Source organism: Gambusia affinis, linkage group LG19 (assembly GCF_019740435.1).
Source record: "Gambusia affinis linkage group LG19, SWU_Gaff_1.0, whole genome shotgun sequence".
Taxonomy (NCBI): Eukaryota; Metazoa; Chordata; class Actinopteri; order Cyprinodontiformes; family Poeciliidae; genus Gambusia; species Gambusia affinis.
In genome coordinates, this window is record NC_057886.1 from 24563559 (window position 1) to 24576137 (window position 12579).

The window sequence follows — 12579 nt, forward strand, 5'->3', positions numbered from 1 at the left end:
CTAATTTCTCAGCTGGAAAAGCTCAACATGGCGGCATGGCTCAGCAGCTGGGCTCTGACTGGCTGCTTAGAGGCAGCATGACGGCCAGGCGGCAGGAAGCTGCAGATAATCTGCATGTTGGAAACCTGGAGAACTTTGGAGTGAGGAGAACCGCCAGCTGCCAAAGCACAAAGCAACCAGATCCCATCTTTTCCCAAAATAAACCTGATCTGTTCCTCTTCCAGATGTGGAAGAGGAACTTCCAAATCCCAAAGTTTGGTCCGATCTTCAGGCGGAACAGCCGAGTCGCATTTTAGCCGACTGTTGCATCATCAACGTGAGACATCCGGCAAATTCAAAATAAACAATGGCTGGAAATGATGATAATGAACTGAAAGCAGTCTGAGTCAGTGAACGCATCAGATCCCAACCCACCGCTCCTGGTCCAACTCCAAACAGAACCGGGTCAGAAGCTGCAGCCAACGGTCCACTAACAGCCGTTGCTGTTAGCTGAGCTTCCTGTTTATTTGTTTGTTTGTTTCCTTCATGTGCTGACTGTGCTGTTGCTCTCTGCAACTTTACAATCCATCTTTACTGCTTTAAACAGAGAGCTGCAGCGGCCATCTTTACTGAAATCCATCCAGAGACGGCAGCGGCCAGAACCTTTTAACTCCAGGCTTATGGTCCAGTGGCAGGACTTGAACCTTGACCCTGGACCTTGTTGCTGGGAGGATCAATGGTACCAGCTGCCTCTCCATGCACAGTTTCTGAATTCACTGAAAATTAATTGGGTTGTTGTTCTTTTCTATACTCCGTTTGAGAGCGTTCCACTTTGGGAGAACGGACCAACAACAGACCACAGTTCAAACTTCTCAGCTGAGTTTCAAAAGCGACACTAAATGTAGTTTTTCAAATAATCATCAGAAACTCAGCAGATTTATTGGAAAACGTGTTGGAGAGAAGAAATGTTTCCAGAGCAGTTGTTAGCAGCAGCAGCTTCACGCACTTCACCCCTTGACCACCAGCAGGCGATGTGGGTGAAGTTTGTTGCCCAAGGACACAGCAACAGGCGGACAGAGCAACAATCAGATTGCAGGACAAACTCCTACCAGCACCGCCACCATCGTTTTGGTCCAGGTCAAATGGTGGCAGTGTGCTAGCTTCTTCTTTATTTTTGTGATGTATGCTAGCTTCCTGCTAATGTTAGTGATGATATGCCAGCTTCCTGCTAACGTTGGTGATGGTATGCTAGCTTCCTGGTAATGTTAGCGATGATATGCTAGCTTCCTGCTAACGTTGGTGATGGTATGCTAGCTTCCTGGTAATGTTAGCAATGATATGCTAGCAGCCTGCTAACGTTGGTGATGGTATGCTAGCTTCCTGTTGACGGTAGGACAGAGTATGAAGTTTGCTCTGTTTGATTGCTTCCATCTGCTTCCTTGAAGCAAATGTTCTTTTGTCTTTCCCATTTTGAAAAATGGCAAAGGAAAATTGGTCTTATCATATTTTGTCCAAATAAAACAGAGTAATGGATTATTAATGATCAGTTCAAGAGTCTAAGCTATACAATGTTCTAGTTTTACTTTTTGTGCATAAAATAATTTGATCATAATCTGAATTTTACGTTGAGGAATAAACTGAAATCTATGGTTTAATCTTTTAAAAACCTCCAGAGAAGTGTGTTTGTTTAAGCGTAAATGAAGTTGCCAGACAAAACAAGAAGGACATCGCTGCAGCTAACAGAAAGGGGCGGGACGGACCACTGTCAGTCACATACCTTATTTGGAAATGGGACCATTGCACTCCGGAAGTGAAAGGGGCGCTATTTCTTATGTTATCAGCGGTCTCCCGTTTTTATTTTCTTTTGAAATCTGTGATATATCCTCACCTTTAGGAAGGATAATCACTCTCCGCATGTATTTGAACTTCTCTCTCCTTTATTTACTTCAGCTCAGCTCACAGTTCTTAAATTTTGTTGCTTTCTGTGAACTTCTAAATCTGCTCCTTAGTTGCATCTTTTCGGGCCTGATACTGCCTCTAGTGGCGTGGGGTGGTAACACAACTAATATAATTACATTACTAAATCACAAAACCACAAAGTCTGTATTATTTACTATTAATTTCACCATTACTGGAAACGTAAATATCTTTTACTGGAAACACCTTATGGTGTTCATATGGTGAAAATATGAACACCATATTTTCACCAGTTTTAGATGAAAAATATGGTGTTCATCTAAAACACCATATTTTCCCATTTTCTTCAGGATGTAGAGCTAATTAGGTAACATAAACAATACCTTTATACTTTATAAATAATATTTATATATATCCATCAATTATAGGAAGAACAAAAGAAATGACATAAAAAAACAATATGATCAACTATCATGAAAATACCATTTACAATGTATACATAAGAAATTTAACTGAGCAAAAGTCAATAACGAACAAATTAATTAGGTTCACAGAAGAATAACCAGGAATGTTAAACAGATACAAGCAATAATTCACATTTTTATCATTACTGTCCAATTCTGAGACCTTTTGTTGGTAGAGCCCCTTCCTGTTTGCTGCAGCGAGGTGTACTTGGACAAAGCAGCCAATCAGCTCTATGATTTCATCCACTCACACACGACGTCACTTTAACGGACCGAAGGAGGGACCTTCTGTAGTTTCACCGGATCATCCAAACGGGCGGGTCGCTTCATAATTCCGATCAGATTTCTTGACGCCGCCCATGAATTTAGTCCCCCTGTAATAAAACCAAATTCACAGAGGTTAATCTGTTTACTGTGACAGCCAATCAGCACCTCTCTGCTCCAGCTTCTTGCTCTCCGGGCCAATCAGCAGCGAGCAGCTCTTTGTTGTTGCTGCTTCGGGCCCCGGCAGAACGCGGACGGCCATCGAGTTGCAGGGAGTCGCTGCGGTTTGTCCCGGTTCACCGACGGGTTTCTCGCCAGTTTGGCTTTCTGACAGGCGGAAGCGCCATGTCGGTGAACATGGAGGAGCTGAGGCACCAGGTGATGATCAACCAGTTCGTGTTGGCGGCCGGATGCGCGGCCGATCAGGCCAAGCAGCTCCTCCAGGCGGCCCACTGGCAGTTCGAGGTGAGTTCGGATAGCGGAGGCTTTAAGCCCGTTTCCTGTCACGGGATCATCGGGAGTGGGTTCGGGTTTCGAAGCGGACCGACAAGAATGACTAACAGGGGATCGGTTCTGCGGTTCAGGTTCGGACCACGCTGCTGCTCAAGCTAACATTAGCCACTGAGAGGACGCGGTATTACCACCAATGGCCGCCTTTGTTTACATTCTGCAAGCGAGTCAATCCGTGCTGGATGATCCGGGATTTATGGCAGGAACAGTTCTCCGACATCCGGATCCGCCTGAGAACCTGATTAGCCCGGAGAGATCCACCGATTTACCTTCCCTCTAAACAAAAGTTGGAACCGGGGAGGAACCGTTTACTGACTGTTCGGCTCTGATACGGATCAGAGGGAAGAACAGTTCAGTTATTGGTTGAACATGTGATTCACCTGAAGGACCTTTGATCTCCAGCTGGACCAGAAGGTTCTGAAACTTCAAGTAAAGCTGGTAGTCTTGAGGTCAGAGGTCAAAGGTCAGGGACCCGTTTCTGGGTCCATGTTGATGTTGCTGTGTTGCTGTGTCTGCAGACGGCGCTGAGCTCCTTCTTCCAGGAGGCCAACGTTCCGGGTCAGCATCAGATGGTAAGAAGCTGCTTCATCCCCTCCAGAACCAGAAACCCAGCCATTCGGATCGCACCAGAACCGGTCAGAGTTGGTGGTTCTGTTTGGAGCGTCAGAAACCTGGAACAGAACCGTGTATGGTACCAACAAGAAAGACCTCATCATCGCTTTACAACGAGTCCGACTCACAGGTCGGGTTCAGGTCCCAGCAAAACCAACCTGACCACACGGCCGAACCGGGTCATCTGTGTCGGTTCAGTTGTGGTGGTGAACAGTCAGAGGCTGCAGTACCGGAATGAGACGGCGGGGGGCGCCGCTTCAGTCTCCACGGCCCTCTACAGAGTTTCTATCCAATCTGTGAAACCCGATCTGCCGGGTCCGATTGTTTCTGAAATGTCGCTTAATAAAGACGAATCTCTGAGCTGGAACAGCAAACATTAAGACATGACCTGGTGGGCGGGGCTATCCAGTGGGCGGAGCTAATCCGTGGGCGGGGCTAGCAGTCAAATCAAACTTTATTTGTATAGCACATTTCAGCATCAAGGCATTTCAAAGAGCTTTACATCGAATCAAACAGAAACACAATGCAACATAGAATCAACAATAAAAACAACATCAAGTCAGATTCCATCATTAAATTTATAATTGATAACGTTTCTAATAAAACTCTAATCAAGTGTGGTTTTAGTTGAGATTTAAAGGAAGTCAGTGTTTCAGCTGTTTTACAGTTTTCTGGAAGTTTGTTCCAGATTTTTGGTGCATAGATGCTGAATGCTGCTTCTCCTCGTTTGGTTCTGGTTCTGGGGATGCAGAGCAGAACTAGGCCTGTCACGATATCAAATTTTGCTGAACGATTAATTGTCTCAAAAAACTATTGCGATAGACGATAGTATTGTCAGAAGACCTTTTTACACTGATTTAATGGAAATGACGAAATAATGCATGCGATTTCTTGCCAAAGATGTATACCCTTTATTTTCAAAAGAACACTCAACACTGGAACTGGTTAATAAAATAAAACAAGCAGAAATAAAAATAAAATGGACTCAGATTTCAGGTTTTCTCCCAGGATGTCAGTAGTATGGTTATCTGGGACATTTCTGGTCTCTAAACATTTAGAGTGCAGGGTCCAGTCAGCAGCTATATAGTGAATGGTTTTGCTCATATAAGGGGTCATATTTGAACTTGACCACATATCCGACGTAGCAGAGTAAAATGAAATGTATTTTATCTCCTTCAGTATGTCCTCTTTAATACTGCTGTACAGTTGTGGAATTGCCGTTTGTGATATGCATGTTTTTCCGGGGATTTCGTACCGTCTATCAAATGTTTGCAACATTTTTCGAAATGCCGGCTTTTCAACAATATTACATGGGAGCATCTCTTTAGCAATTAAGCGAACTACGCTGTCTGTGAGCGCGCACCACTTTGCGCCGTCCTTTTTGTACGCTTCCTGTCGATGAAATGTTTCAATGACGGTGGTGTGTCCCGAACTTGAAGACGAAGACGGGCCACCGGTTGTAGCTACTTTTCGTCCTCAGCTGGAAAAACTTTACTGGATGGTTGTGCTTTAGGTGCACGTACAAGTTGGTTGTATTGCTGCTCTTAGTTGCTACTGTTTTATGACAAATGCGACATACCGGCTCGCAAAGGTTCAGCGGTTCGCCTTGGTCATTTGGTTTGAATCCAAAATACTCCCACACTGCGGCAGTTGCGTTCGGCTTTGAAACCAGTTCCATTTCGAGTCCCTCCTCCCCCAATATGAGATAGTGTTTCTTTACCTTGCTAACTCCTCACGGGGCTCTAAAGCTGCAGCAGTACAAAATGATGCGCGCGCTGACTACCTGATGTAATAGTCCACTCCTCCTCACTTCTCATTTTTCCCTTCCTAAAAAATGAGGAAGGGAGGGGTCAGTGGATAGCACCGGAGTTGAGCCTTCACATCCAGCGCCATCAATAGAAAGAGAAAAATACAGGCAGAGACGATATGGACGATTAATTAAATGACGTCGATAGGTTTTTTTTATTGTACAATTAATCGATTTACGGTATATCGCGACAGGCCTAAGCAGAACCAGAACCTGAGAGTTCTGGAAGGTTGATACAACAGCAGCAGCAGATCTTTAATGTATTGTGGTGTTAAACCATTCAGTGATTTATAAACTAACAACAGAATATTAAAGTCTATTCTTTGATCTACAGGGAGCCAGTGGAGAGACTTTAAAACTGGTGTTATGTGCTCTATCTTCCTGGTTTTAGTCAGAACTCCAGCAGCAGCATTCTGGATCAGCTGCAGCTGTTTGATTGATTTGTTGGACAGACCTGTGAAGACGCCGTTACAATAATCAATACGACTGAAGATAAATGCATGGATGAGTTTCTCTAGATCTGGCTGAGACATTAGTCCTTTAATCCTGGAAATGTTCTTCAGGTGATAGAAGGCCGACTTTGTAACTGTCTATATGTGGCTCTGAATGTTCAGGTCAGAGTCCATCACTACTCCCAGGTTTCGGGCTGATCGCTGGTTTTCAGTTGTAATAACTGAAGCTGTGCATTGACTCTAGATCTATGACTCTAGATCTATAACTCTAGATCTATAACTCTAGATCGTTCCTCTTTAGGTCCAAAAATAACAACTTCAGTTTTGTTTTTGTTCAGCTGGAGAAAGTTTTGGCACATCCACACATTTATCTAAGCATCTGTTCAGTGATTGGAGTCAAAGTTCTGCACCAGCAGCTGGTCTTCAGACTTTGCTGATGTAGAAAAGGTTTTCACATCTGTCCTGGGGCAGCAGTGAGTGGGGGAGGGGCAGCTGCTTCTAACTGTTTGTCTCCTCCCACAGACGGTGACGCCCAGGAACACGCCGGCCACGCCCCCTAACTTCCCGGACGCCATCGCCATGTTCTCCAGGCTGCGGGCGTCAGATTGCCTCCCACAGGCCGCCGCCGCCCCCCCACCGACCAACCCCCTTGGCTGCCTCCCCCCCCCACAGGTCACCATCAAGGTCACCTCCAGCTGCACCGCCGCCCGGCGGCCCCTAGCAGCCGGCCGCCATATCGGCGCGCCTCGGCCCGAGATGAGGACCGGGTCGGTTCCGGTCTCTGCTGGATGGAAACCAGGAACCACGGATTCCTGGAGAGTCCGGAAGGTTCTGTGAGGATTCTGACTCGGTCCGCTGGACTCAGAACCCAGAGCCATGAGGTCCAGCAGAACCCATGAGGTTTTGGGTTCGGACCCGGTTCTGCTTCAGATTGATTTTTATTTCCTTTTTTTTCCCAAACTTTCTGAAAGCGGATCCATCAGAACACAACCTGGTTCTACTGTCCTGGACCCGGGTCGGACACGGAACCAAACCAAACTTTTGTTCGCTCAACAACTAGGAGCCGCTTGGGTCCAGATGTTCAGAACCGCTCCGGTTCTCCTCCATGCTGAATGTTGGCTATGACAGAGTCAGAGGTCAGAGGTCAGAGGAACGGTGAACATGAACATTTTCAGGTTTTAGTTTCCGGGTCGGGTCAAAATTCCTGAACCTGCCTGGTTCTGTTGCCATGGAGACAAATTGATCCAATTCTTCATTTAGTTTGGACTTCCTGAGTTTCCATACTTTTAATTCTGCTGTTGAACTTTATTTCTATGTTTAATAAAAGACATTCTGATTTGGTGTGAAGAACCACCCGGGCCGGAACCAGAACCACCCGGGTCTGGTTATCTCTAGTGTGTTTCCAGTGTTTTATGGAGCAAATCTGAGCATCAAAGAGAAACTTTATGGTGGATTTTCTAAGATTTAAAAACTTCCTGTGTTTATAGGAAACTGTTTGAGAAAAGCTTAGCAATAAAGTTTTAGAAAATAAAACCATGTGAGCTGGTTCTGTTCAATGAAAAATGGTTACAATGTATGGAGCCATGTAGCACGTTCAAAGCCCTAGCATGTAGTTAGCATTCAAAGCTCTAGCACAGGGGTCACCAACACGGGGCCCGCAGGCCCCCAGTCGCCCGATGGGACCTTGTCAGTCGACCGCAGAGCAAGTTCTAAAAATAGCCATTGTCATTAGGGAGCACTGCCAAAGAAATGATTTATGTTATAGCCTTGATTAGCCAAAGCACAATAAACAACAACCAGAATTAAGTTAATTATTGATATTTATTGTTGCATAGATAAAAAGGATTCCCCACTAACTTCATCCGTTCGTTGTCAACCTGACATGGGGATCACACCAAACGAGATAGAAATATTCAGGGAAGTGACCAAAACAGACAATTAAACAAAACCAACAAAATAAATGACAGGTTGTTAACCCGCCCTCACAAATACAAGAAGAAAACAATCCTAACAACAAAGGAAAACCAAACGCTAAAAGGACAGCAGGAGGCAGTGCAAAAACTGTAAAACAAAAACACAAAAATTGTTAAATGCTTATTAAATCATTTTAATCAAATCAACCTAAAACACATTAAAACACTGGCTACCTGCATAAATCAACACTCCCAGTTCAAACCTTGGAGTAGCCGATCTGGTGCAACCCTGACAAATAAAAACAATATATAAACATACAATTAGTTTTCATTAAAGGAGACCAAGTATAAAACCTTCTTGTGGCGTCGAACAACCACGCCCAGGTAACGCCACCACCTGAACACCATCAGCACTGCGGTCCACAGCCAGCAAACAACAAACAACACAAAACTGGTCTGACACAGGAGATTGATGCTTCGCCACCATCCTTCTAGCTTCCCTTTTATGGAGGCTCAGGCTGTAGAGACAGCGACCCCTAATGGTGCCTCCTGTTACATTTAATTTAATGTTTTACATTGAGTTAATAACATTTGTTTATATTTAGATTTTTTTTAAGTTAATTATAAAAAATGTTTTAAATAAATTGCTTTATGCATAAAACTCTTTTCTATGGTTAAAGTTCAGAACTGTGCAGACGCCTGCAGGGTTTTATCGGAGGGCAGCAGCGCCTGCAGGCTCCTCCCTCAGTGCTTCTCAATTCCAGTCCTCAGGCCTCCTGCTCTGCATGTTTTAGATGTACCTCTACTCCAGAGCAGCTGATTCAAATGATTGCATGACGTCTTCTGCAGCCACCAAGTACTGCAGGAGCCTGTTAATCACCCACATATTCAAACACCAAAAACATGCAGGGTAGGGGGGCGTGAGGACCGGAATTGAGAAACACTGGCCTACCTTAAGATTTTCCTTGAAGTGAAAAAAGAAAAGAATAATTTCTAACATTTTTATTATGAACCCTCTTTACTATTAACAAAATTGTGGAGAAAATAAAGATCTTGTACGTAGTTCACGTCTGAGTCTGTGGGGGTCAAAGGTCACGCCAAAGCTTAAATCTTATTGGTCAGTTTGCTTTTGTTTATTTGGTGTGTTTTCTGTAATCTAAAACTGAATGATCAGAGTTTGAACCTTCTGTAGTTCTAAGAGTGGTTTGGATCCCAGTGGACCTTTTTACCGGGTCGGTTCTGTTGGGTCGCTGGTTTATGAGCTTCTTTGATGTTTCCTGACCTGCAGAGCTGATGGGTCACCAGTTAACTGACCTCTGCTGCTCTTCCTGAGCGTGGAGCTAAAACTGAGGGTTAAACCATTTAATCTAGTGGAAACGTTCCCAATGAATCAAACATTGTTGCTTCACCTTCTGCTCCTCTGGACTCTGACACCACCTGGACCTGGAATCTACATCCTCCTCTGGATGTGGATCTACTGGGTTTATATGCTTCACTTCCATGTCTTTATTATTTAACATCGTTTGTGTTTGTTGGGTAAATTGTATTATTGGTATTATCAAATTATTTGTTGTTCATGTAGTCTTATAGTTATATCTTTATAATGTTTTACTTATATGCTTTTACTTCATTTTAATTTTAGTATAAAGAATGTTTGGGTATATTGAATAACTTTGATTCCTTCCTGAGGCCTTCCTGAGAGAAAGCAGTGACAACCACTTCCAGCAGAGTTTGCGGCCCGGCCGGAAACTCTGCTCTCCTTGACTTGTTAGATAGCAACAAAGCCGTCGCCGTGAAGACATACAACTTGTTCTGCTCGACGCCGTGCCTGGAACAGAAGAATCTAGTGTGTAGATAACATGTGTCTAGATAGTGATTGTCATTAGCGCTGCAACTATGTGGTGATTTGTTTTCCCCGCCCTTTGAGAGTTGCAGCGCCCAATATGAGAGGGATCCTAAATGCAATAAAAGAGAGGAGCAGGCATATGTGATTTCAGAGCGGTAGATTGTAACTGAAAGCACATCTCTGTCTGTTCTCCTCGCGAGTATTCAGAATCCATCTCTCTTGTCTTTCTTGTGTTTAATTAATTTTGTCTTTGATAGGTGTTTGAACCTGACAGTGTTAAAATAAAATAAAACAAAGTGTGTTCTGCTTTAGTGGTTTAGTTTTACCTTCTGATCTGTCGGACATTTTTATTTTGACATCTCCTGGTTTCAACAGGCGACCCGTCAGCTTTTAGGTTCATGAAACCAAAAAAAGCAAATAAACCGACGACCCAACAGAACCGCACACTGTAAAAACTCAGGATCTTAGAACAACAGGAGATTCAAACTCCACTCATCATTTTTAGCCAACAGAAAAAGCAAACTGACCAATAAGATTCAGGCTCTGGCTGACCTTTGACCCCCACTGATGTGCTACATACAAAATGTTTTGGCACAAAATAACTTTCTCTTCTCTCCACAGTTTAGTTAATAGTAAAGAGGGTTGGATAATAAAATAATAATAACTTTTCTGTTTGTATTTAAAGGAAAATCTCTCAGTGCCTCCAGATGTTCAGCTGCAGCTGCAACAATCCAGACTCTCAGTCACTTTGGACAATTTAGAATCAGACAGAAAATCTCCAACAGGGAATCAAACTCACAACTCTGAACTAAGAACTTCTGATCACATGATAGTAATGAACCATATCTGCCATGGTAAATTATTACTGATAACTATTGTCAGTAATCCCTAACATTAATATGATCATATATACATATATTAATATTGTTATAAAGGCTGAGACAACAATATTTATGTCTGAATCAAACCAGCAGCCCTTCATGTTGCTCTGGACCCGGGAAGCAGCTCCCAGTCTCTAAAAGGTTGGTGACCTTTGGTTTAGAGAGACCAATTAACCTGACAGTCATGTTTTTGGACAGTGGGAGGAAGCCGGAGAACCCGGAGAGAACCCAGCATGCACAGGGAGAACATGCAGAACGACCCCGGGCCGGGAATCGAACCCAGGACCTTCTTGCTGCAAGGCAACAGCTCTACCAACTGCACCACTGTGTAATATTATCAATTGTATTTCAACTACCCTTAATATCACTGCTGTGTTTTTGCAGCAGTATATCATAATAATTATGTTTTGCTTTCTCAGCACTGATGTTAACTTATTTTTATCTATTTTATATTTTTCCTGAGTTTGGCTCCTGATGAAATCCTTCTGACTTGTTTTTCTTTTTACAAGCCAAATCAGGGAGTCGATCTATTTCTGATGTTTATTCTTTTAGGGGACAATAATGATTATAAATTCTTAGAAATATTTCCAAAACCATATTATATGACCGGTTAACATCATCAACATGAACATTTGTCTAATTATAGTTTAATAATTAGTTTAATAATTCTGCTTTTATTTCTTCCACAGCTTCCTGTGATTTTATTCTAACTAAATTAGTCATTTGCTTTGTGATAATTAAACTAATTATTAATATCCAACATAGTAAACATGGCAAATGACCAACAATCCACTTTTTGTTTTCACATTGAACTAACAGTATTATCAGTCAATGATGCTGTTATTAATATTAATGGACAGAAAACTAAACCAAACACTGTTTTATAAATTCTGTCATTTTAGTTTTTCATTAAATTTCAACAAATCAATGTGAAAATCTCCACAAATAAAAGGAAACTTTTCATTGTGCCTTTCATACGTCTCTAATATTTTCTTACTAAACTCATCTATGGAAGAGCCAGGATTTCAATAAACACGACTAATTAAAATATGTCTCTCAGTTTTAACATCCATCAAGTTATCAACTGAAAATATCATTTCAGTAACAACCGTCTGGGCCAGTCCAGCCCTAACGAGCAGTGAAACCTCGTTAAGCTGTTCTGACTGAACATCTGATTGGATGCAGCTACTGATGGACCTGTGATTGTCTCCACACCTGATCAATAATCAAACTGTCTGATCAGCCCTGGTTTCTCTTTAGGGACAATAAATAGATTCATTCATACCAGGAGTTTCATCTTTATGAGACTCAAACTGAGCAACATGATTATTGACGTTGGACTGAGGTTTTCACATCCTTTATTTCTATTTTCTGTATTTTCTGTTGGCTTATTGTCTGAGGATAAACGGGTTCAGTTTCATCGTTTAAACGATAAAATATTAAAGTCGTGATAAACACTGTAGTCAGGTTTCTGTGTGTTTAGGTGAGTTTTGGCGCCATCTAGTTTCTTATTGTCCTCAAAAAATGTTTGTGTTACAGCCGCACATTTTCACCGCAGGTCAAAAATTTGCATATATTTATGCAAACTTTCACACCACGTTCATTTTCATGCCAACTTGTGCGTAAAATATGGCGCTACACACTTTCTGTGCGTACGCCATTTTAGCGTGAGGCTCCAGGTCAAGAACCTGAATCTGACCCGTGGTGAAATAAAAACAAAAGCTCAGAATCGTTTGTTTTATCACCAAATAAAAGATTTCAGCTTCTCTGCATGGAAAAATTAGAAATTTAGGCCATATTCACACTTCAGCTTCTAGGAACAACCAGTTCTGATGACAGATCTCCTGAACTGTAAACAACCTGAAAGTGCCCACATGCCCAGTAGAGGGCGCCATGACATCACACATAGAGAGTGTGCTCAGTATTTTGTCAAG

At 42.7% G+C, this 12579-nt stretch overlaps 1 protein-coding gene across 1 annotated transcript; it reads left to right on the plus strand.

Moving 5' to 3' along the window:
- Positions 1-2761: 2761 nt before the first annotated feature.
- ubald2 (UBA-like domain containing 2) lies at positions 2762-8559 on the plus strand. Its single transcript, XM_044099818.1, is given in 4 exon segments — positions 2762-3089; positions 3653-3706; positions 6528-6642; positions 6645-8559. Coding segments are annotated over 4 exon segments (549 nt in total). The 5' UTR covers positions 2762-2969; the 3' UTR covers positions 6905-8559.
- Positions 8560-12579: the final 4020 nt, after the last annotated feature.